General features: G+C 38.1%; 2 protein-coding genes across 11 annotated transcripts in view; one reads left to right on the top strand and one right to left on the bottom strand.

The window, feature by feature from the left end:
• LOC132797214 (pneumococcal serine-rich repeat protein) overlaps nucleotides 1–25,569 on the top strand; it is a 202,724-nt gene that overhangs the window by 97,395 nt on the left and 79,760 nt on the right. Inside the window, exon 4 of one of the 10 annotated variants that reach the window (XM_060808800.1) lies at nucleotides 15,980–16,040. The exons of the other annotated variants lie outside the window; for them this stretch is intronic. The gene's annotated coding sequence lies outside the window, so the exon portion shown is untranslated. The remainder of the gene's footprint in view (nucleotides 1–15,979; nucleotides 16,041–25,569) is intronic. 10 annotated transcript variants of the gene reach the window in all.
• Nucleotides 17,911–18,651, bottom strand: LOC132795615 (putative uncharacterized protein DDB_G0271982; the record flags this gene model as incomplete). Its single annotated transcript, XM_060806413.1, is given in 3 exon segments — nucleotides 17,911–18,031; nucleotides 18,528–18,555; nucleotides 18,558–18,651. Coding segments are annotated over 3 exon segments (243 nt in total), but the record flags the coding sequence as incomplete, so codon positions are not given.

Here is a 25,569-nt window from a genome sequence, read left to right on the forward strand (position 1 = left end):
ATTTGGTATTTTTTGCATAGTAATTTGATAATTTTAACATAATAGTATATTTATATACCAAATCTTTGTCTTTGATATACCTCTTTAATATACCTCAGTATTTTTTGGTATATAAATTTGATAATTTTAACATAAAAGTATATCCACATACCAAATATAGTCTTTGGTATAATTTAGTGTTTTTTTTTGTATATGCATTTTAACGAAATAGTATATCAATATACCAAACAAAGTATTTGGTATAACTTGGTATTTTTTGGTATATTCATTAGGGATATTTTTAGAATAATACCAGTAGCGGGTATCTTACAGTCGAGCATAGAACTATAGACTGTAGAATTCTATTTTTGCACTTGGTATTTTAAATTATTATTATTTAAAGGTTAGTTATAATTCAAATTAATACTAACACTATTGGTAAAGTAATGGCAGCGAAGCACTTCAGTTCAAGGTATTTTAAATATTTCAAAGTATTCCTCTTATTTTCATTACATTAAATTGTAATTAAAGTGCAGCAAAAGTAATCTTTATTTTGTTTTTAAATTTATAATTTAAATTATTTTTTTAGTTGATTTTCTTTTGTTAAATTGTTTAGCTTAATTCTTAAAATATACGAATTTATTCTTTAACTATGTTATATCTTTAATTTATTGATTGAACTCTTAATTTTGAATTTGAAATTAAAAAGCTAACTAGCTATGCAACTTTTATTACTTTTACATTATAAAGCATTGATGTATTATTTATTATTCAAAATATTGCATAATGTTGCAGAAGTTTTCTCTGTAACACAGTTTAATCCTATGTCAATTTGCTGAGGCCAAAAAGGTTAAGCCAAGCTGTCTGTGCTTGTGGTTGCTGCTGTTGCTGCTGCTGTTGCTGTTGCGTGCCTGTGGTTGCCGTGTTTCCTGAGTTCTTCTGGCGATCAGCAGACTGTGTTGAGCTGCCCTCTGCCACGTTTGTTGTCTGGCATTGTTACCCAGAGACCTACAGACAAGTGCTTGCTTGGCTGCTGCTGCTGCTGTTGTTGTTGTTGTTGTTGTTGGTTGCTGGTTGGTGTCAAAAGCTTGGGCGAAGGCCACAAGTGAATGCGGAAGCTGCAACTGTTGTTCTCGCTTCTCTCTTTGCTTCTCTTCTCTTCTGTTCTCTTTGGCCTGTTACACCTGTTGCTGCTGTTGCTGCTTCGATTTATCGCTCATGTTGCTGCTCGTTTTATTGCATTTCGATTGCAGTTCATGTGTTCATGTGTGTGTGTGTGTGTGAATTATGAGCAACATGTTGCTGTGCAGTGCTTTGATAAGAAGCGCCAACAGATGTTGCAACAACAACAAGAACATGTTGTTGGCCCTTCAATTGCTCAAGTGTTGGAAATTTTGATTGAAATACTTCTTTAACAGCGGCAGCTAAAATAATAATACGCAGATCATTAGAAGTAGCAGCAATCGGTTGCCGCATTCTTGACAGCAACAGCAACACAACAACAATCATTAACAATGAAAGCAGCAGAACAGATATTAAGTATGTCGAGTGTTGCTGTTGTAGCTGCAACAACAACAACAGCAACAATAGCTAAGCCTAAGCCTTGGTCGAGTGTTTATGTTGGTTAGTTGACACCTACGCACCAACCGACAGCAATCGCACCTGGTTTGCTTTCTCACCTGGTTGACAATTGTTGCTGTGGTTGCTGCTGTGGTGGCTGCTAACGATGCGCGCGTGTCAGCAACATGTTGCTGCCACGTTTAGTATCATTAGTCAAAAGAAATGCGAACAAAAATAAATAAGCCAAGGCAACTTGGCAATCAGCAGCTCAAAAGCAGCCCAAATCAATTGCTGCCGTTGCAAGTCCTCGTTGCTGCTGCTGTGGTTGCTGCCGTTGCCGTTGTTGATTGTGTCAACGCAACAACAACCAAGTTGGCACAATAGCCAAAGTCTTGGCATGATTTATGGCCAGGCATTTCTCGCATCACCCACACAGAGATGGGCCACAAAAACGGCAACCAGCAACCAGCAGCCAGCAACCACACGCTAATTGTGTGTGAAAGCAGCAGCAACTTGCTGCATTGCTCATACGCCCACGTGTACAACAACAACAGCAGCGATCACATTTCCATTCGCTGGCATATTTAGCATTCGCATAGACGCAATCATAACCATAAAAAGTATTTTTTAGCCTCCATTTTTTTTTTTTTTGGCTGCTTTTGTTAGCAGTTTTTTTTGGCTTTTGGCTTTGCTTTGCTTTGCTTTTGCTTAGCGTCGCTTGTTTTGAATAAAAAGCGAGCGACAATTTTGGTCAGCTGCCACTCCCCTCTCGCCGCCCCCCCCCTCCTCTTGCGCCCATAAAAGGCGCTTGTAAGTGCTACTGTTTATCCAATGCGCCGCTAACGGTAAAAATTCGCTGCATAATTTACGCAAAAAAACGTTGGGGAAAATTGGAAAAACAGCTGCCGAAAAGTTTGTGTGTGTGAGAAGAGAGAGAGAGCAAAAACAACAACAACAACAACAACAACAACAAAACGTTTGCGGCTCCGCTTTTCACTTTTCACAAATGGCCATGCAAATTACAAGACACATTAGCCGAGTCAACAATCCTACGCCTAACCCAAAAATGGGAGCAACAACAACGCAGCACAACGCACAGCAGCAGCAGTAGCAACAACATGCTGCATGCCCCATACAGCATGCCGCATGCCACATGCATTTTCGGCCAGGCGAGAGAGCAGCTTACAAAACGGAAATACGCCTAAAATATGTTTACAGCAGCTGCTAAGCGATCATTGCAATTGCTCCACGAACTCACCAAGGTGGCTAACAGCAACATGAAAATTGCCAGCAATGGTTGCTGCTGCTGCTGTCTCCGATAGAGTTGCCAGCAACAAAGAATATTCCATTCGTTGATCAAATTAACAATTTAATGGAAAAATTATAAATTTCAATTAGTTGGCATCAAAATAAATAATTTAAAAATTTTATTAGCTGTCTTCAACTAAATTTGAATGCAAAAAAAAAAGTTTAAATATATTTACAAAAATAAAAAATGGTTAAAGGTATTTTTTATGATCAGTCTAGCTCAGTAAATATTCAACAATTTTTATAGTTGGAATAATTAATGAGCATAACAATTTGTATTTAATATTTCGACTTCTTCGATCCTTCTACGATCCAAAATTATAAAACTACACTTCAAAAAAATAAAAAAATAAGTAAAGCTAATGTTCTTATTATTAGTTTGTTTGCTCAACAAATATTCTTCAATTTTCAACAAATTTTAAAGTCCGAAAATTTAGTTTTTAATTTAAAATTTCTATTCTTTTTTTTTTTTTTAATTAGAATGCTTATTAACATTTTACAAATTTAGACGTGTTTTAGAAATATATTTACAAAAATTAAAAAAAAAATGGTTATAAAACATTAATTTAATTATATTTTTTTGTAATTTAAAGCTTAAATTTATTCAATCAATATATTTATTATCAGTTTGCAAGCTCAATATTTTTACATTCAAGAAATCTTTATTAAAACACATTTTAACGTTTCTCGCGTTAGTCGAAAAACTTTTATTCTTATATACAATGAACACAGCAATTGTAAAAATTAGAATTTCAAATTAAAAAATTCCATCAAAATTATTTAATTCAATTTGAGTGCGAGTAAAATTAAAATCATAAAATGTGAGAAAAAAAATAATCCATTGTTTTTTTTTTTTTTTTAAATCTGTTTTAAAGTTAAATATTTCATGAATTTATTTACTGTTCATTCAATTTTAATGATTAGCATGCATTTAAATAATGTTCGAGTTAAATATAAAAAGGAATTTATTTATTTTTCAAATTTTCTAATCTGATTTATACTTTCAATGTAAACGTTTAATTTTAAATATGAAGGAGAATTTATTTCTTATGAGAATTTCCTTCTCTGATTTATACTTTTATTTAAAGTTAAATATGAAAGAGAAATTATTTCTTATTAGAATTTTTCCTCTGAGCAATTCTACTTTTATTCCAAGTTAAATATAAGAAAGAATTGATTTACAATTCGAGTTTTCTACGGTGAGCAATTACACTTTTTTGTGTTTTGTAGACGTCTCATTAATGAATGTAAAAATCACCATTTTGAAATGTGTTTATGATGAGTGATTTGCTAATTTTTGGAAATGCTCATTTGCCATAATTTGCAATACTAAATGACAACAACAACAAAAAAAAGGGGAAATGTGCATTAACAAATAAGTTAATTGTGCGGCCTTCCGCTTTGCGTCGAGCTCGACGAGGTTGGCAACTCTGGCTGGTATTTGGTGTATTTGTTTTTGGTGCGCCTGGTTAGCCTGGTCAGTTGTGGCAAGTTGGCAACTTGGAAGGTGGACTTTGTCGTGGCCTGTTTGGAATGTTTAGTTAACCGTAAATACCAAAAAGTCGCAATGCGCCCGCGCCATTTTGGCATTGATTGCTGAGACCGACACACACACACACACACACACACATAGACATGTGAATACACTCACTGGAGCGTGAATAACATTTGGTAATCATGGCACAAACACGAAAATGCATTAACCAAAATTGTGATCATAAATTTTCAATCGACACGCGGCGGGTGCTGTTGTTGTTGTTGCAGCTCTAACTAACTGAGCTCTCTATGTGTGTGTGTGTGTATGTGTGTGTGTGTGAGTGACTTGGCCAAGCGCATGAATGACTGGACTAAAACTGAACTGGACTACGTTGCCATTTGGCCAGCAGCGTTTCAGATGTTGTTGCTGTTGTGGCTGTTGCTGTTGCAGCTGCGCGCATTCTTGGCCAGAGAAAGTTTTTGTTGTTGTTTTTGTTGCACAAGTGGCAGGCAAGCAGGCAGCAGGCAGGCAGCTATGCAGCTTCCACAGCATTTGCAATTGCAGTTGCAGTTGGGTCAGTTAAATGCCAAAGGCTGCCTCTGGTTGCTGCTGCTGCTGTTGCTGCCTCCGCGGGATGGTTGCTGCTGTTCCCATTGGCATTTCGTAGGACTTTGCAGACTCTGCACAATGCTTTAGCGTGGGTGCAACACACTCAACGCGTTGTTGTTGTTGTTGGTCTGAGGTTGCGCGACACTTGGTGCACTTCATTCTCCACTTGCCACATCTTTCTTCCCTTCTCTCCTCTCCCTCCCTCTCTTCCTTTCCCCTACTTCTTGCTCTAACAGTGCCACAGGCTGTGTGATAATCATGCACTTGTTTATAGGCACAAATTGCAAAGCAGCAACACACAACACAGCACACAATTGACGTCGGACAAAACCCAATTGAAACAAAATTATCTTCGTATTTGACAAGTATTTCGATATTTATTTTCGATATTTCTTTGCATAATACGTATACTTAATTTTATTTGGAATAATTTAAGGAATTAATTTAAATTCGTTTGTTAATTTAACAACAAACATATGTAAGCAGGTTTCAGATACTTAAAAGCAATAGAAAATAATATAAAGTATAATTTGAAGTTGCTTTGCTTGGCAATCTGGTATATTTTGTTGATTATGGTATATTTTGAATGTAGTAGTATACAAATTTATATTTATAACGCGTAATTTAAAGTCTTAGTCTTAGTTTTAGCAGCTTTGTTTTACAATTTGGTATATTTCGTACTTCATATATTTTTAATTTAGTATATTTTATATTTATATGTATTATTTTATATTATATAACATAATAATTACACTTTAGTATTTTTTCGGTATTTTTGACTGGTGTATTTTTAGAATATACTATATTCTGGTATACTAAATGCGATTATATTGAAAATATAGTATACATTTTTTAGTATATTAAATTGGTATATTTTTAGAATATGGTATTATTGAAAATGGTGCTATTGAAAAATGAATAAAAAGTAAAACAGGTAATATATACCAAATAATATGCCACAAAAATATTTAAATATATTGAAAATCATATTTGGTATATTGATATAGTGTCACATACGAAATATACCATAAAAGTCAAAATATACCAAATTGCCAGCCAAAGCAGCTAAGCAACTATATCAGTAGACGTAATTTGTCATACAAAAGTTTTACTAAAATACACAGAAGATCATGTTTGGTATATTGATATAGTGTCACATTCGAAATATACCATAAATGTCAAAATATACCATATATATATATACGTAATTTGTCATACAAAAGTTTTACTAAAACAACGTTTACAATTTGTATCCAATCACAACTCGAAAAAAAATATTATAGCTCTATCTCTTATAGTCTCTGAGATCTAGGTGATCAAACGGACAGACGGACAGACAGACAGACAAACGTTCTATCTTCTTCTGGCTGTTGCATACGTTTCCTGTATGTACAAACCTTTAATGGTCTTCTACGTTATGGGTGGAAATTCAAATTTCAATAAGTTGAAATCAAATAAAAGCAAATGTTGAAATCATTTCTTTAATAATCTAGCATAATAATTACTTACTTAATTACTTATATCAAATTGCGTATTCAAAATGTTCTTGGAACACAAAACACTTAAGCAACAAGCCTCATATAAAATGAATTGCAACAGTTTAGCGAACATTCTTTAATAATCTAGTTCAATAATTATTTATATCAAATTGCGTATTGAAAGTGTTTTTAGAACACAAAACACTTAAGCATCAAGCCTCACATCTGTGTGACTATAAATTGAATTGCAGTTGAAATCGTGGCCACAGTTTAGTGACCATTGGCTTAATAAATGGATGGACTATGTCCAACTCGAGAGTGTCCTGCTGCAGTATGTGTGTTTGTTATGCCCTCAAGCCGACAGCTGTCAGTGGTGGCAGTGGCTCTGGCAGTTATCCTTTGGCAAATGTCCTCGACTCGACGACTCGACTCGACTCGAGGGAGAAGGCAACGCACACAGCTTAATCGAATCAATTGGCGAGTTGCCGTTGTCGCTGTTGCTGTTGCCGCAATTTCGAGTTCGTTTTGTCGACCAAACAATAAAAATTTCGACGTTTTCCTTTTTTTTTGCACTGCTGTTGTTGCTGTTGTATGTTGCTGTTATTGTTGCTGGCATATGACTCATGTTTTTGTGTGTTTTCGTAAATTTCCAATGCCTTCCTCGTTGGCTTCCTTTTTTTTTTGTGTTTTATTCAATTCCCTTTTGTCGTTTTGTTCTGTGTTTGTTTTCGTTGCTGTTGTTGTTGGTGTTGCTTTTGCTGTTGTTGTTGTTGCTTATTTCGGAGGCGGCTTAAAGCGCGCGCCGCGCTTGCAACATGTGAGAAGCTGCTGCCGGTCGAAGGTTTTACCCCTTTTGGCCCAGCTTGTTGTCGTCATTGCTGCTGCTGTTGTTCATGTTGCTGTTGTTGTTGCTGTTGTTGTTGCTGTTGTTGTTGTTATGTACGTGTTTGTACAACGCCTTTGCTGTGGCTTCTGTTGCTGTTGCTGTTGCTGCTGCTCTTGTTTCCATAGTTGTTTCAATATCAACGCATTCCTTTTAGCCTGGCCAATTGACTTGCCCACACACACACACACACACACACACACACACACATATGAGATGCGATAAAAATTTATTGAGCTGAGGCTTTTGGCCTGTGCCTCTGTCTGTTTGTTGTTGCCTGCAACTGAGCCTCGCACTTGGAAGCTGTTGCTTGTTGTCCATCGTTGTTGTTGCTGTTGCTGTTACTGTTGTTGTTGTTGGCTCTGCGATATCTGTGCTTTTTTGGGTGCTTGTTGCTGTCCGTTGTTTATTTTTATTGTTGGCGAAGGTGTTGTTGCTGCTGTTGCTGTTGCTGTTACTGCTTCTCAAAATCAATTGAGTTTAACTGCTTTTAATTTACTTGGAATTTGTACGGCTTTAATGGATTTATGTCGGCTTATGTTGCTGCTGCTTGCTGCTGTGTTGCATGCTTCGGCTGCTGCTGCTGCTATGCTGCTGTGCTGCATGCAACAGGTTGCTTATGTTGGTGGCTCTCTCTGTGACTCTGTGGATGCTGCTGTCGCTGGTGACAAGCTGCCACATATTAAAATTTATCATGTGCTAAAAACTTATCAATTAAAAGTATGCATAACATTTTTTATGCCTCGACTGACGTTGCTGCCTTTTTTACGCTCGCTGCCTCTCAACCCCGCAGCAGCAACATCAATCAAAAAACGCACAGCAGCAACAGCAATTTGATGTCGCGACTGCAATTTAGACATGCCATGCCATGTTATTAACTAATTACAGGCGACTAATCTAAAACGCCGCGCACAAACAGGTGCCCATGCATCATCCCCAGACCCAACAGCAACAGTTGCCGCTGTGCTGGCTGCTGTTGCTGCTGCTGCCTAATGAAAAGTGACATCTTGGCCATGGCCAGGCCTAAACTGTCAACGTCGCCTGGCCGAAGGACCGAACTTGTTTGCATGTCTTGTCATTCGTCATTCGACGACGTTGTTGTTGTTGCTGTTGTTGTTGCCGTGGTTGCTGCTGCTGCTGCTCAGGTGCAACGCCAGCAGCTAGAAGATGTCGCGTTTGCTGGCCACCCGCTAGCCAAACACATGTCACATGTCATGTTTGCTGCACGCACTTGTTGCTTGCACTGCTTGCAACCAACAACCAGCAACCAGCAACAGTTGCTGCCTGCCAGTTGCCATTGCCGGAAGCAAGCTGTGTGTTAATTACAAAGAACTCTTTGCTGCCATTTGTTGTTGTTGTTGCTGTTGTTGCTGCTGTTGATGATGATTATGATGTTGCTGTTGTGTTGCGTTGACATGCGTTGCTAAACGTGCCGCCGGTCGGTTGTTGCTGTCGTTGTCGTTGTCGCTGCACGCATTCAAATGAGCCAGACGTTGAGCAACTTGATTTCCTGCAACATGTTGCTGCTGCCGTGGTTGCTGCCGTGGCTGCATAGCGAATGCGGCTTGAGCAGGCAACATGCTTTTGAGATTATGAAAATTAGATATACAAATCAGCAAACGGATGCTGCCAGCAACAGCAGCAACAGCAACCACAGCAGCAGCAACAACATTTGATGCCTGCAAGATCAAAAAGAAATGTTTAAAATGAAAAAAAAAAGAAAAAAGAGAAGCAAACGTTGCTCAAGTCATGTTGATGTCTGTTTGCTGTTGTGCTGCCGGGCCAAAACACAACATGCAACATGTTGCTGCGGGTCAGGGTCGTTGTTGCTGTTGCTGCAGCAGCAGCAGCTTCTGCTGTTGCTGATGTTGCTGTTGCTGTCTCCTGCGTAAATTGCTAACCAATCAAATGGCACTCGACTTGAGAGAGTCGCGGAAATTGCTTGAAACGGAAATGTGCTCGTCGTGGTTGCTGCTGCTGCCACTGTTGCTGCTGCTGTTGCCAATTTCATGTCATTTGTTGACAACGCGTTGCGGATATTGTTTAGCATTTTGCATAAAGTTTTAGCGAACAACTTAAACAAAAAAAAAAACAGACACACAAATTGGGTTAGAAGGAAGTTGTCGCTTTGCCAGTAAGCGCGCCTCTCTCTCCCGCTCTCCCTCTCTCTTCGTCTCCCTCTCGCTCTTCAGTGCCTCCCCAAGCAATGGTTGCTGCTGTTGCTGCTGTTGCTTTGCCTGTTGCTCTTGTGGCAGCATTCAAAAATGCCCTCGGCACAACTTAATTATAGTGCTTTGGCCTGCATTGGCAGGCGCCGCACCAGCAACACAGCAACACACAGCAACAACTGCCAACTGGCCACGCCTCCTAAATGCACACACACACACACGCATGCATACAATTGGTATTTGCTTTAGGCCACGGCTGCTTTGTTGATTTTTCGATATAAGTATTTCGCTGTTGTTTTTGTTTTCTGTTTTCTGTTTTCTTGCTTTTTACGTTTGTGTTTTCGTTGTTGTTTTTGTTTTTTTCTTGGGGCTGCGTTTTATGTCTCTGCCTGCCGTCCACGGCTGGGCGGGGTGGCTTTCGGGGGCGTGGTCAACGTAGCCAGCGCCAAGCGCTTTTCTCGAGAGGAAACTCTCGAAATAAATTTATTACCCGCTCCGCTTGATCAATGCGAATGCGAAGAAGAAGAGCCCAGCTTAATGCACTTCCATTAAATAGTAGATAACCAAAAACCTCAATTGAATGCTCTTTTAATAGATTCTAAGAGTGTTTCAATCAATTGATTTTAACTAAGCTTCAAAAATAATCGATATATATTTTAACTTCTTTTCTTCAATTAAAAAAGTAAAAAGTAAAAGTACCAAACAAGGAATTTGGTATTTTCAAATTTATAAATTTAGAGTATTAAACATAGGGCTTGGTATTTGTAAATTTAAAAGTTCATTTCGAAATAAAACTAAAGAAAATAATAATTAAGTTTTAGTTGAATGTGTGAAATATAATAGAAGAATATTTATTCTTCCAATAAAGTGCTTTAAAATAATAATAGAAATTATTGAAAATGCATTTCTACAAAGCTTTTACTAGTTTATTTTATGTTCCAGTTGTTTTTAAATTTTTTTTTCTAGCATACGTTTCCACATGTTTTATGTTATTGAAAGATCACTCAAAAAAATTTGTGTATTTTAGTAGAAATTAATATTCTTTACTTGGGTTTGCTTGCAATGATGTTTTGGTTTTCCTCATTCATAGCCAAAAATTCGATTAGAGATATCTTATTTAAATAACAATAGAATTGTTATTGAAAATGTATAATTTTAAGATATTTCAAAGTTTATAGTCTGTAATTTTAAACTAACATACTAATTTGTTTGAAATCGACACTTTATGACTTTATGAATAAAAATAATAATATAAATAAATACAAATAGTATAGAAATAGCAATCGCAATCAGCAATAAAAATAGAAAAGCAATAGGAATCGCAATTTTCTATGTGTCTCAACTGCATTTGTCAATCGACTAGCAATATGTCATTATAGAGTTGCCGTTGTTGCCTGCAATGCTGTTGCTGTTGCTGTGGCTGTGGCTGTTGCTGTGGCTGTTGCTGCGTTGGCTCCACTTGCAATCATTATAATTTATGGTAACTCATTTGTGGTTTTTTACACCCGCTAACGGGGTTGGTCAGCACCTTGGCCAAAGATTGAGGAGAGTTGTGGAGAGATGCAAACGTTGGAGAGTTGCGGAGAGGTGGAGAGTTTGGAGAAACGAGACCTGCAGCTATTCGAGCCGCTTAATTATAGGCGGCAAAGCAAGCCTGACACAAGAAAGAATACAGTGGGCGGGGGAGAATGGAGAGTGGAGAGATTGGAGAGTGTGAAGAGTACAGGGAGAAGTGGAAGTTGACTATGGAGATGGAGATGCGGTTGTGGTTGTGGCTGCGGTTTTAATAAGCACTTGCCTGCCAGATCATTAAAGTAAAAATTGATTTTCTAACTTGCAACGATTTTTGCATTAACAATTAGCTTTTGGCATTGCCCCCTTTTTGCTTTTCTTTTCCCATTTTGTTTTTTGCAACATTTTGTTGCGCTCTTAGTTGCAGCTCATTCGCGCCGCTTTATTAATTAACAATGCCACACCAGGCAGCCGCATTTAAGGCATTAATTGCCTCAACCGGTTACCAGCAACACACAGCTAGAACAGAGAACAGCAGCAACAGCAACAGCAGGCTGGACGGCTAATCAATCTAGCAAATTGTCGCCCAGTCACTATCGAAGCAATATTCAAACACCAAAGTGATCTACAATCTGCATTCTCTGTCTCCCTCTCTCTCTCTCTCTTCCACTCTCTCAGTCTGTTCTCTAATTATGACAACTACGCAGCTGTGCGTGCTCACGTGTTTTTCTAATTAGCCGGCCCCAAGATGACAATAAGCGATAAAGCCGTCGCCAGCATTGGACGAGCAAATTGACAATCATCGTCGCTTGCACTTCGAGTGCAGTTGCTGCCTCCCCTCCTCCCCTCCTCCGCGGGGGAAACGAGTTAACGTGCTGCCAACTTGTCGCAAATTAGATCAGATCAAAAGCAAAAAAAAAAACAAACGAAAAAAATGAATGCTGCTTTGGTTAGTTGAACATTAATGAGGAATTATTTATAATATAAAGAAACTCGAGTGCAACTCATGGTTGAATCTACAAGTGCTGCCAACTTAATGAAAAGCTTGAAATTTATTTTTATTTCAAAATTTGTATTGAATAATCTAATCTGTTCGTAAACTTTTTACTCGAGTTTTGACACACTTACTTATATAAAAATTCTTAAGAGAAATATAAAATAATTTGATTCTCTTTCGCCATTTAAAATATTTTTTAACCTAAACTGTTTGCCAAACGTTTCTGAAGCATAGCATCTAAATTCATTTTGATTGTTGTAATTTAATTTGGAGTTCATTTCCTAAAGAACCTTACAAAATGAAATCTTTAATCTTACATAAATATTATAAATCTGATACATATTAAATTCTTTTAAAAGTGCAAATTTCAAATGCCGTCACAAATTTTAGGATTTTGAATCTTTCAAATTGTAGCAACAAAATGTTTTTTTTTAGGAGTTATGTTTCTTTTAAGAATCCTATATGGATATATTTAAAAGCAAGTTCAATTATTTTCAAACTATAATATTAAATGCTTTCAAAATTTTAAATTTTCATGTACTCAAAAACTTTGTTAGGTTTTGAGAGGACTTTTTAAATATAGATATTATATATTATTTTGTATATTTATGTCTGGAATAATTAGTTGGGCTTCTTTGTTAATTTACAAATTACAATTAACAATAAAGCTACTTATTTGTATATTTATTGTTAATTCAATTCGAATAGAAATTGGATTTCCTTTTTAGACATTTTATGGGATTTATTTAAATTGCAAATCGATAGGAAATATTACTACTTAACTCGACATTGGGATAATATTACTGCTGTTGTGGAGTTTGCCTGGTTGAATTTTTGAACCAAGTTGGCAGCGCTGTCGCATTTGGTATTGACAGTCAATGGCACCGTCATCGTCAGCGTCACCATCAACTTCATCTTCAGTTTTAACTGTGTGGCGTTTGCGTCAATGGCGCTGCCTGGCACACCCACTGCCCGCGTTGCACGTTGCAAGTTGCAAGTTGCCAGCAGTGTTGCCCCCTCTGAGTGTGTGCCCCGCTGCCTGCAACGCCCACTGAGCGTTGGCTGAGCTTTAATGCGTTTTCATTTAACACAGGCCCAGTTGTTGGCTCCAGCTTGTTAGCTATCCCCACATGTGTGAGTGTGTGCGTGTGTTTGTGTGTCTCCAGGTATGTGTGTGTGTGTGAACACCTCCCACTTGGCAATCTAATATAGAGCTGCCTCCCCATGCTGCCGCTGCTCGATCCTGACTTTACTTAAGTCCCAGCTTGACTTGGTCTGCCTATCAAGTGCCCCTTGTTCGTTGTTGTTGTTGTTGCAGCTGCTGTTGTTGTTGTTGTTGGTGGTGGTGGCGCGTGTTGGCGTTTCATTTCGTTCTTCTCTTTTTATACCCGCCACCGATAGGGTAAAAGGGTATCATACAGTTGTGCCGATAAACGTACGCACAATCTATTATATATTGTAATTGACCATAATTTCTACTCTGTGGTATATTTTGAATGTGAAAGTATATCAATATATCTGTGATATTTGGTATATTTAAGTATTTGGTATATTGGTATATTTGGTATATATTTTAAATATAACATTGATTTAGTATATATTTTAAATGTTATAGTATAGCTATATTTTTACTGTATTTGGTATATTTTGGTATATCTAAGTATATATTTTAAATGTTATAGTATATCAATATATCTGTGATATATTTTGGTATATTTAAGTATATATTGTGATTGTAAAAGTGTATTGATATTGCTGCTATATTTGGTATATTTTGGTATATATTTTAAATGTTATATCAATATAACTTCTAGATTTAATATATATTCTGAACGTTATCATGATATTTGGTATATCTAAGTATATATTTTGAATGTTATAGTATATCAATATATCTGTGATATTTGGTATATTAAAGTATATTGATATTTCTGATATATTTAGTATATTTTGGTATATATTTTAAGTATAATATCGAAATATCGCCTATACTTAGTCTATATTTTGAACGTCATTTGGTATATTGTGGTATATTTAAATATATATTTTGAATGTTTTATCGATATATTTGGTATATTTTGGTATACGTGTGTTTTATATGTATTAGTATATCGGTATATATTTTGGTTTATTAAAGTATATATTTTTATTGTTCAACTTGGTTGGTATATTTGAGTATAAATTTTGAATGTTGTAGTATATCGATATTTCTGCTATGTTATGTATATTGAAGTATTTGTTTTTTGGCATATTTCTTCGGTATAATTTAACAATAATACCGCTTTCGCATAGTTTGAATACCGGGTATCTCATAGTCGAGCAGACTCGACTGTAGCTTTCTCACTTGTGATCATTTTGTGATCATTTTTTTTTCTCGATTTTATTTTGTGTGTTATTTTCTTAAGCCATTTTTCGCACATTTTGCTGACGTTTTGGAGCTATTCGCTTCCGCATGCCACACATACATATGTATGTAGATGCCACAATATCTAGCAATATATATTTATATACGTATAGCTATATATTCATGGCTCATATCAATTATTTTACGCTGCGGCTGCAACGTCGCTCCACATTAATAACGCATCCACCCTCTAATTGCATTCTGCCTCCGCTGCCGCCTTAATCGAATTCCAATTGCAACGTGCAACGTGCAACGTGCAACGCTCTGCGATGCGCAATTTCGATTACGCGCTGCTATTTTCGGGGCAAGCTGATAAGGCAATTCCCCCTCCTCCTCCTCCTTCTCCTTGGTCTCCTCCTCCCCAAGGCAGCCAACTCGAGGCTCTTTGTTGGGGGCTTTTCTTTAGTTTTTAGTTTTAGAAAGTGGCAACGTTTCGTAGCTGCTGCTGCTTCCGCATTTGGTTGCGAGTCCGAGGCCGTTGCTAAGTTATGTGCTCAGATTAGCGGGTGTGTGTTAACTCTGTTGGTGTGTGTGTGTGTGTGTGTGTGTGTGTGTGTGTGTGTGTGTGAGTTAGTTGTGTGTGTGTCTGGTCAACCTCTATCGCCCAGCCTAATGAAAACCATAACTTTGGCTTGGCATTTTGGGCCGGCCACAGTTGTAGTCTAGTGGCAAAAGGCGTCGCCTTTTTTGGGGTCACTCACTGCAAACCTCATCATCATAGCGCAGATAATGATCATTAACGAAATGCTGATGATGAAAGATTGAAGCTGTTGCTGATAGTGCTTATCAGCGGACAGTCAAAGTAAAGTGGAAAATTCACGAGAGATTTTTTCAAATTCAAATTTAGCTAAATACGAGTATGTAAAAAAAAAAATCTATTCACAAAATATTAAGCTTACATTTTGTGTGTTGATTATAAGTTATAAAACTTGAAAAAATTTATATCAATTTGTATTTAAAATTTAATTGCATTGAAAATAATATTTTGTTGATCTTTTCTTATTTTTAATAGTTAGTAGAAAATCGAAAGCAGCAATTTAGTTAAAAATGTAAATAAAGTAGTAGGATTTTTTTAATTGCTCGGACATAATGTGTTTAATATTTTATGCAAACAAAAAGTTATAGAACTAGTCAAATTTAAAAGCATTCTAATTTAAAACTAAATAGAGTAATAAAAAAAATTTATTAAATGTTCTGCTTTGGTTGACAATCTGGCATATTTTGTACTTTATGATGTATTTTCAATGTTATACCGATATACCAAATATAGCATTCGGTATAATTTAGCATTTTTGTGTATAAATTGGTATATTTTTTTTGGTATATTTTAATTATAATACCATATCACATGAAAGCTCAACAATTTAACAACCTTTATGTTAATAAAAAAAAAAATGTTAATGCAATTAAAGAATAAATATAATCTAGAAAATATTTTTAATTTGTACTTATTCATTTATCTGTTTCCTTGTCGTTGAAGCTATAGCTGGGTAATTGTTATAATTTAAATTACCATTTCTAATATATATAGTATTAATATTTTCTATATGCTCCTCAATATGTTTATTAACATTTGCTTTTCACGTTTTCCATTCTATTTGCAGGTGAGTTGAAAGTCTTTTGGCGCTTCGACGACGTGGCTTATGCGGCCACATTGCCAAGCAGGTAAAAATGCCTTAAATAGTAATTCAGGTTACCAAAATTTGCTGACAACTGCAGTAGCAGCAGCAACCACAACAGCAGCAGCTACAGCAGCAACATAATCAGCATAAATATGAGCAAGGAGACGTTGAGCAAATCAGCAAAGCCAAATTAAAACAATTTGTAAAAAAGTTCACACAGTTGCAAGAAAGAGAAGCTGTACATATGTATATATGTATATGTGTTGTATATATAGATGCATATTCAGTTGGCTGATTTTGGCTAAAGGCTGTCACATTTTGCAGTTGTTGTTGTTGTTGCTGCTGCTGCCATCGACTGACCATAGAGAAATGACCACAAAATGTGCGCATAAATCAACACAATGGCCAAATGCAGCAGCAGCCACAGCAGCAGCAGCAACTTGAAGTCTAGCTGCAACAGCCGCCAAAGGTGTGGAGCCTGCCACAGCAATAGCAACAGCAACAGCAACAACATCGCATGGAAAATGCAAATTTCACATGGAAAACGAGCCGCGGGGGGATGACAATTTGTTGTTGTTGCTGTTGCTGCTGACTGAAAACAGTTGCTGTTGCTGATGTTGTTGCTGTTGCCGTTGCCGTTGCCATTGCTGCCGCTGCGAAATGAATTAATAAACTTGCAACGGCGGCGGCTTTTGTAAAAATGCCGCCAATGCTTGTTGCTGCTCCTGTTGCTGCCGTTGTTGCTGTTGCTGTTGCCTTACAGCAACAATACGCAATGAGTGCTGAACAAACGAAATTGAAATCTGACACCAAAAAGAATTGACACACACGATTTGGCTTTGCCCCAAACGGAGAGTGAGAGAGACTCTCAAAAATGCAAATCAATGAAAATTGACCAACTGCAGCAGCAAACGTTAACGTTAACGTTAACCTGACTCAAATTGCTTTTAAATTGTTTAAAAATAACAGCAGCAGCAGCAGCAACCAAAAGTAAAACAAGCTATGCAAAATGCTATTAGCGTTAGTTTTTATCCCTGCAGCAACAACAGCAACTGCAACAGCAACTGCGACAGCAACAGCAACAGCTGCTGCTGCCTTTGTTGCAATTGAAATGTCCAGCATCCGTTTTTGGGTTGCGGCCACTTTTGGTTGCTGGCTGTTGTTATTTTATTGATTCGCCAGCCTGAAAATTGATCTGAATTTTCGGCTCAGCAACTCAGCAACCACTTTGACTGCAACTGTAGTTCATTTGCATATCGCGACTCTTGACTGTCTTTTGCTGTTGCTGTTGCGATTATGAATTGTTAATTGTTTTGGGCTATTACGTTGCACCAACTGCAACTGGCAACTGCTTGCCACAGGCTGTGTGCCCCACCAAAACTGACCTTTGCAGACCAGAAAGCGAAGGTATTGCAAGTGTTTAAATAAGGGCAAAGCAATTCAATTCGGTTAGCATTTAGTGTGTACTTCATAATATCAGACTTGTTCAAGAGAATTCCTTTCTTTCCTTTAATATTTATAGTCTACTTAGTATATATCAATTACTTGACGTTGTTTTACTTTGACAATAGAAAATCAGACATTTTTAAATATAGAAAATATACTATAGCATACAAAATATACCAGATGTTTGTGTCGAGTAACTCGATATCCTGAATATCGTATATCGTATTTTCATATATCGTACATAATTGTAGTTGTAGCTTTATTATATCAAATAGCTTCGATACTTCTCTATTCTCATTGTTGCTGCGATTTTCTTTCTCTCTTCAACTCTATATTTCTATATCTCTGTCTCTCTCTCTCTCTCTCTCTCTCTCTCTTTATATCCATCTTTCTCCCTTTATCTCTCCATCTCTTCCTCTCTATCCCTGTTTCCCTCTCTCATTTCCTGTATGTGTGTCTCCCTCTCTCTATCTATCTCTGTCTTCCTCTCTCGTTCTATATATCTCTGTGTCCCTCTCGTCTTCTTCCTTCTCCCTCTGTCTCTCCCTGTCTATCTCTCTCTCTTTCCCTCTCTCTTTATCGCTTCCTCTTTAATTTTCTCTCTTTCTCTGTCTCAAACTTTGTCTCTGTCTCTATTTCTCTATATCCCTGTCTCTATCTCCTTCTATCCTCTCTCGCTTTCTCTCTCTGTCTCTATTCCTATGTCACATTCTCCCTCTCTTTCTCTCTCTTCCCCTCTCTCTCTGTTACTCTCTCTCTCTCTATCTCTGTTTCTCTGTCTCCTTCTCACCCCTTTCTTCTTGCTCTGTCCCTCTCTATCCCTCTCTCTCTGTGACTCTTTCTCTCCTTCCTTCTCCCTATCTCTCTCTCTCTCTCTCTCTCTCTCTCTCTCTCTCTCTCTTCTATCTCTCTTTCTGTCTCTTTTTCTCTCTCTCTCTTTCCCTCAATCTTTATCGCTTCCTCTCTCATTTTCTTTTTCTGTGTCTCTAACTTTGTCTTTCTATCTCTAGTTCTCAATATCCCTGTATCCCTCTCTTTCTATTCTTCCTGTTCTGTCTCTCTCTCTCTCTTTCTCTCACTTTATATCTCAATCTCTTCCTCTCTCTCTCTCTCTCTCTCTCTCTCTCTCTCACATTTTCTTTCTCAATCTCTTCCTCTCTCTCTCTCACATTTTCTTTCTAAATCTCTTCCTCTCTCTCTCTCTCTCTCTCTCTCTCTCTCACTTTCTATCTCAATCTCTTCCTCTCTCTATCTTTCTCCCTCTCTCTATCTCTGCTTCTCTGTCTCCTTCTTTCCCTTTCCTTCTCCCTCTGTCTCTTCCTCTCTCTCTTTCAATCTCCCTATATTATATACATATATCTCTTTCTATCTCCTTTTATTTCTCTCTCTCTATCTATTCCTCCATCCTTCTCCTTCTGTCTCTCCCTCCCTCAGTCTCTGTCTCTGACTCAGTCATTATCTGCACAGAGGCTGCGGCATAAGATTTATGATCATCAGTTTGGCAGGTTAAGCAGAAAGTTCACGGCTTCCACTTGCTGTCCGCACTCGTCTCACTTCTCACTTCTCGCTTCTCTGTGCTGTTCTGCTCTCTACGTTTCGCTTCTCTTCTCCTCACTTCTTTTCATTCGCCCGCTGTGCTGTGATCTGTGATTTGGCAAGGGCTTTTGTTGCTTTGGCTGATGCTGTTGCTTTGGCTGTTGCTCTGTTGCTCTGTTGCTTCCCGTCTTTATATATCGGCTTTTGACTGAAGTCTGTCCTAATGACAACGGTAGCAGCTACTGCCAGGCAATTACTTAATTTACACTTGCTTGTTGCTGTTGTCTCAGCAACCAGTTGTTGTTGTTGTTGCTGCTGTTGCTGCTGTCATAAAAAATTGTTGGGGTCTGCAAAAGCTATTGAACATAGATGAGAGAAAGACAACAACAAGAGAAAAAAAAGTGCTCAACGGACAATAGCAGAGTGTGGCCACAATTCAAAAGCAACGCCTGTCACCCCCCCTTTCATCTTCTGCCACCACTTGCAACTGCAACCTCTCTCGTGTTGCTGCGTAAATCAAGCGACGCTGAGACTGAGACTGAAGTTGAAGTTGCGGCTCAGCTACTGAAGCAGAAAATTACTTTCATCATAATTTAAAGTTACTTATGACCGCAGAGTAGCCCCAAGAGGGAGTCTGCAACACACACACACACTCACACACACACACACATGCGAGGCAGAAAGTTGAGATTTGTGTTGCTGCTGTTGTTGTTGTTGTTGCTGCGGTTGCTGATTGTCTTAGGCCGCTGCACAAATTGAAAAATCATCTGGCCAGCGTGCAACCAGGATGTGCTGTTGCTGCTCCTGCCACTGTGTGGCAAGTTGCGGGATAGCGAGCAGCGCGTTGCAAGTTGCCAGTTGCAAGTTGCTAGTTGCAAAAGGCAAACATTTGCACGTCAAACAAAGTGGCAGTGAAATAACAAAATTATGTTGGCAGATTTGTGGCGACGTTGAAATTATTGCAACAACTGTATGCTGCACCACCGTGTGGCATGCTGCCACACACTGCATGTTGCACTTGAGCTGTGGCCCATAATTGCTATGTGGTTGGTCGCGCCTGTTGCTCTGTTGCTCTGCTGTTCTCCCTTCCTTCCTTCCTGCCACAAAACGAAAAAAAATTGTGACGCCTTGTGGCATGAATGATGTGGCGTGGGCTTCCTCCGCAGCTACTGGGCACAGAGCGCGGCCCCGATCCACATTTTGCATAAATTACACTTCATTTGATTTGGGCAGTCGCGTCTCCAATGACAATGCCACAGTTGCTCAGTTGCTGCTGCTGCTGCTGCTGTGGCAAGTTGCTGTGGCCATGGCCACAATCAAGTCAAGTGTTTATTTGTTTATGGCCTCGCAGCAGCTTCTCTCTGCCTTGCTTTGATTTTGCTTTTGGCCACTCCTGCTGCTGTTGCTGCTGCTGCTGCCAAGTGAGTGGCATGTTGCACGCTGTACGCTGCACGTTGCACGCTGCTGCATGTTGGTGGTCCACATTGCGTTTGTTTGCCGCAATTAGCGTGTGGGCAGCAGCAACATCAGCAGCAGCAACATCAGCAGCAACTGTTGCAGCGGGTGAGTGAAAGTTTCGGCTTGCATTTTGATAAGCTCCCCCACAGTTGGCATACGCCCCTCCCCTCTCCCCTCTCCCCTCTTCCCCACTCCCTGTGCCCTGCCCTTTGGCACACCTGCTGCTGCGACCGGTTTAAGCCTCGTTAGTTAATTCAGCGTGCTGCAAATATTACTGCAACTGCAGCACAGTTGCATTATTCTATTAACAAACGATTTCAAACTCGACTCGCTCTCTCTCTCTCTTTCCCCTTCTCTCTCTCTCTCTCTCACTCTCGCTGTGGTATTTTTAGCATCCCACCAAACGGCATTTTTTTATAGTCTTACTTTATTTATTTTCGTTGCTATTTTTAGCAAATTGACATTAAATTAACTGCCACCAAGCAACGTTTTTTTTTCTGCTTTTTTGTCTTTTTCTACGTTTTTTTGAAAGGTTTTTTTTTTCGTTGGTTGCTGCTTTTGTGCTGTGTTCGCTTGATTTAAGTTGTAAATGATTTACATTTGCTTTTATTATCTCAAGCTAAATGCCCAATGAACATGCTGCAGCAAAAAAAAATAACGCCAAGTGGCATTTAGAGTTACAGTTACAGGCCTTCCAAAAGAGTTACAAGAAAATGCGCTTAAAAATACCGCAAATAAAACTCAAATCCAGCAATTGTTTAATTCCTTTTTGCTCTCTCTCTCTCTTTCTCTCCCATGTGTGTGTGTACACATTGATTAGCATTTAAGTTTGCATTGAAGTCTGGTATTTAATTAGCAGCAAAACACAATTTTATAATTGCTTCCCAGGCTTTGTGCTTTTCTTTTTCGATATTCATTTTAACTACGAACTATAAACATTTGTGGTATATATATATATATATATATATATATATATATATATTAAAAAAAATACCAAATTAATATTCTAAAAAAAATACTACTACTACCGTACTTGGTATATCATGTATACAAATTAACCAAAAGCTGAAAGCTTTTCAATACTTTGACTGCTTTTTGTTATTCAACTTGTTGATTACTTTGTCAATTACCGTAAGCAACATTGTTTCTAGTTATGATATTCAGCGAAAATATTATATTTATTTATTATTTATTTAATGGTTTCCTAGCTTTAGCTAAGAGCATATAGATGGAAGTTTTTAAACACTTTGGCTGGCTTTTCGAAATAAATTTGTTGATAATTTTGAATATAAAATTATGCAACTTTAAATATGAAACAAGTAAGAGGGATACGGTTGAGTAAACTCAAAACAATGCAGTATTTTTCTGAAAATATACCAAATTAATATACTGAAAAAATACTAAACGTATACCGCATGTTATATTTGGTATATTGGGGTATACAAATTAGCTAGCAGCCAGAAGTTCTTTAGTACTTTGCCAGCATTGTATATATACTGAAAAAATACTAAAAACATACCGCATGTTATATTTGGTATATTGGGGTATAAAAATTAACTAGCAGCCAGAAGTTCGTCAGTACTTTGCCTGCGTTGTATATATACTGAAAAAATACTAAAAACATACCGCATGTTATATTTGGTATATTGGGGTAGAAAAATTATCTAGCAGCCAGAAGTTCTTCAGTACTTTGCCTGCGTTGTATGATTCAACCATGTTGATTACTTTGTCAATTACTGTAATCTGAATTGATCATCTTATAGATGAATGTTCCTAAATACTTTGGCTGACTTTTCTTAGTATATTTCTTAATAACAGTGAATATAGAATTAAGTAACTTTAAGTATGAAACAAGTAAAAAAGATACAGTTGAGTAAAACTACAACACTGTGGTATTATTTTTAAAATATACCAAAGTACTATACTGAAGAATACTTTTTAAAAAATGTCAAATACTATATTTAGTATATTGATTATAAAACTTAGCTAGCAGTCAGAAGTTCTTCAGTACTTTGCCTGCATTTCTATGATTCAACCTTGTTGATTACTTTGTCAATTACACTGTAAGCAGCATTGTTTCTAGTTATGATAATCGGCGTAAATAGTACATTTATTTATTATTAATTTAATTGTTTTATAGCTTTAGCTAAGAGCTTATAGATGGAAGTTCCTTTTCTGTATGAACTTGTCGATATAAAAGTATAGAATTATGGGTATTTTTCTTAAAATATACCAATTTAATATACTAAAAAGTACTAAAAACATACCACATGCTATATTTGGTATATTGGGTATACAAATTAACTATCATTTAGAATTGTTTTCAGAACTTTGCCTGCGTTGTATGATTCAACCTTGTTGATTACTTTGTCAATTACACTGTAAGCAGCATTGTTTTGTTGGCTGTCGCTCTGCGCATGTTGTTGCATGTTGTCGGTAATTCAATTTGAAGTTTATGTTTAAGTTCACAAAATTGTACTTGGTCTCGATGGTTGGCGATCGACGCGTCGATTGGCTGCTCGTATGTTAAAGCTGCAAGCCGTAATAATATGTTATATAGTAAGTCAAATGATATGCGCAGTGACAGTTTTTGGCCATTGTTTAATGGATTTTCGCACAATGGAGAGTTGTTGAGTGTGAGTCGCGGTTTGCTGCTGCGGGTTTGCGGCCACATTACTCATGCGCCGTGTTGCACACACTTGGGTATAAAATAACAGATTTATGCCTACGTTGCAGGCAATGACACGCCAATTAGCCGCCCAGCAACGGTTGCTGCTGGCAATGGCGGTGGCGGCAACAACAACAGCAGCAAAAAGGCTTGCAAATAACGCTTTGACATTTTTATGATGCTAAGCGGGGGAACAGCAGCAGCCAGCAGCCAGCAACAACCACAACAACAACAACAACAACATCGTTGAGATCGTTGTTGCTGAGCCTTAAGCCTTAAGAGTGAAACAATCTTTGGGGAGCTGAGACAGGCCCCAGGCCACATTCAGGCAGCTGGCTGACCTTTGCATGTGTTATATGTTGTCCGTTTTCTGTTGTTGTTGTTGTTGTCGTTGTTACTGTTGCTGTTGTTGTTGTTGTTGTTGGCTTGTCTGCGGAGGCGAATTGAGTTTGACAGCTGGGGCGACACGATCCGATTGCGATTGCGATCGCTCTTTGACCTTAATACGCGCCAGCTGCGTCAAAGAGGGGACAACAGCAACAGTCACAGCAGCAACCAGGGGGCAAAGGAGGCAGCAGCCGAACGTCCATTGTCATTTGACACCTCATTTGGAGTATGCGGCGGGCACGCACAGCTAATAAGCGCTCAATAAATGTGCAACACCCGCTGGCAAACGGCAACAGCAACATGTTGTTGCTGTTGTTGTTGTTGCTCGTGTTGTGCTGTGCTGTGCGTGCGACAGCAACAATGTTGTTGCGCTGCCGTTGTTGCAGTTGCGCAATCAACTGGGCAATCTCATTAATAAATTGCACTGCATGCAATGCTGTGGCAACATGTTGCTGCTGTTGCTGCTGCTGCTGTTGCTGCTGCATCGTCGTCGTCTAGCATTAATTGCCTGCTTACAGCCTGACAACAACACACAGAGGCGACTCCAGTTGCAGTTGCTGCTGTTGCTGCTGTTATGGCTGGTATCAATTTAACTGCCGATAGGTGGCGCTGCTGCATGCCATCATCATCGGCAACTGTAACTGCAATTGCAATTGCAAGCGGCGAAAACGGCAGCAACATTAATTGTTTATACATTTCTGAAGGTAAATTTTCAACAGTTCAACAGTTGCTGAAGATGCTGATGGCGGGGAAGGGGAGGTTGGAAGATAGCTAATTGATTTTTATGCGCAGTCAAACCAGCAGCAACTGCAACAACAACCACAACAACAGCAACAACAGCGACAACGACAACATAGGCGGCATATATTTTAAGCACAAATTACAAAGCAATAATCATAAATCTTTTTTGCGGCTCGCCAACAACAGCAACAGCAACAACAACATCATCAGCAGCAGCAACATGTTGCTGCCATTTATCAAAATAATATTGTGCGTGTCTGTATGTGTGTGTGTCTGTGTGTGTGTGTGTCTGTGTGTGTGGCAGATGCCAGACAAATGTGCATTGCGTGTGCCATATCAATGTGGATATTATTGTTGTTGTTGCTGCTGTCACTATTGCTGTTGTCATCGTCGCTCATATGTTGATAACTTTTGCTGGCAGCAACAATTGCAAATGGAGCACGTGGCCAGCAACAGCAACAGCAACAACAGCAACATGATAGCAATTATTTGTTGCTGCTGCTGCTGTTGCTGCTGCCGCAACTGATTGCTCTTGATTAAATGCTAGTCACTCACTTGAATACTTGAATGGGAAGCACGGGGCTCGACTCAACTTGCCACAGCGGCCCCCGGAAATTGTTTGTGCCACGAACTGCAGTTATGCAGCGCGCGCCAGCATCTCTGTGGCAACATTTAAACGGCTTCCTGGCGGTTGCCGCTTATGTTGCTCTTGCTCTTGCTTGATCTAGACGAACGCCTATCCAACTGTCCAGATGTCCAGATGTCCAGCTGCTCTCAAGTGGAGCACCCAGTTGCTGTCCAGTTTTGATGGATCTTTTTCTGATTGCAACACAAGCAGCAACATCTGCAGCAGCAGCAGCAGCATGCAACCAACAACAAACGCAGCTAAATAATGTCAAAAAATTGTTCAATTCAAATCAGCTTTGAAGCTACATAGAAAATGATTATCTAATTGTAATTTAATTAAAATGCAATTATCATTTGTTTTTACAAGACAGTTCTTCAAGTATTTTAGTATTTGTTTATACTGTGTGCAGTATATACTAAATATAGTATGTTTATTTTAAATATATACGTAGTATATATGCTTTTTTAAAGTATTTTAGTATTTTTGTGTACTTCAAGACAGTTCTTTAGGTTTTTCAGTACTTGAGTATTTTTATACTATATACTTCAGTATTTTCATACTATATACATATGTATTTTTATACTTTATATAGTATGTTTATACTAAATACATGCATAGTATAGTAAATTTTTAAAGTATTTTAGTATTTTTGTGTACTATATACTATTTTTATATAAAGTATGCAAGTATTTTAAATACACTTTTGAA

This window comes from Drosophila nasuta, chromosome X, assembly GCF_023558535.2.
Source record: "Drosophila nasuta strain 15112-1781.00 chromosome X, ASM2355853v1, whole genome shotgun sequence".
Classification (NCBI taxonomy): domain Eukaryota; kingdom Metazoa; phylum Arthropoda; class Insecta; order Diptera; family Drosophilidae; genus Drosophila; species Drosophila nasuta.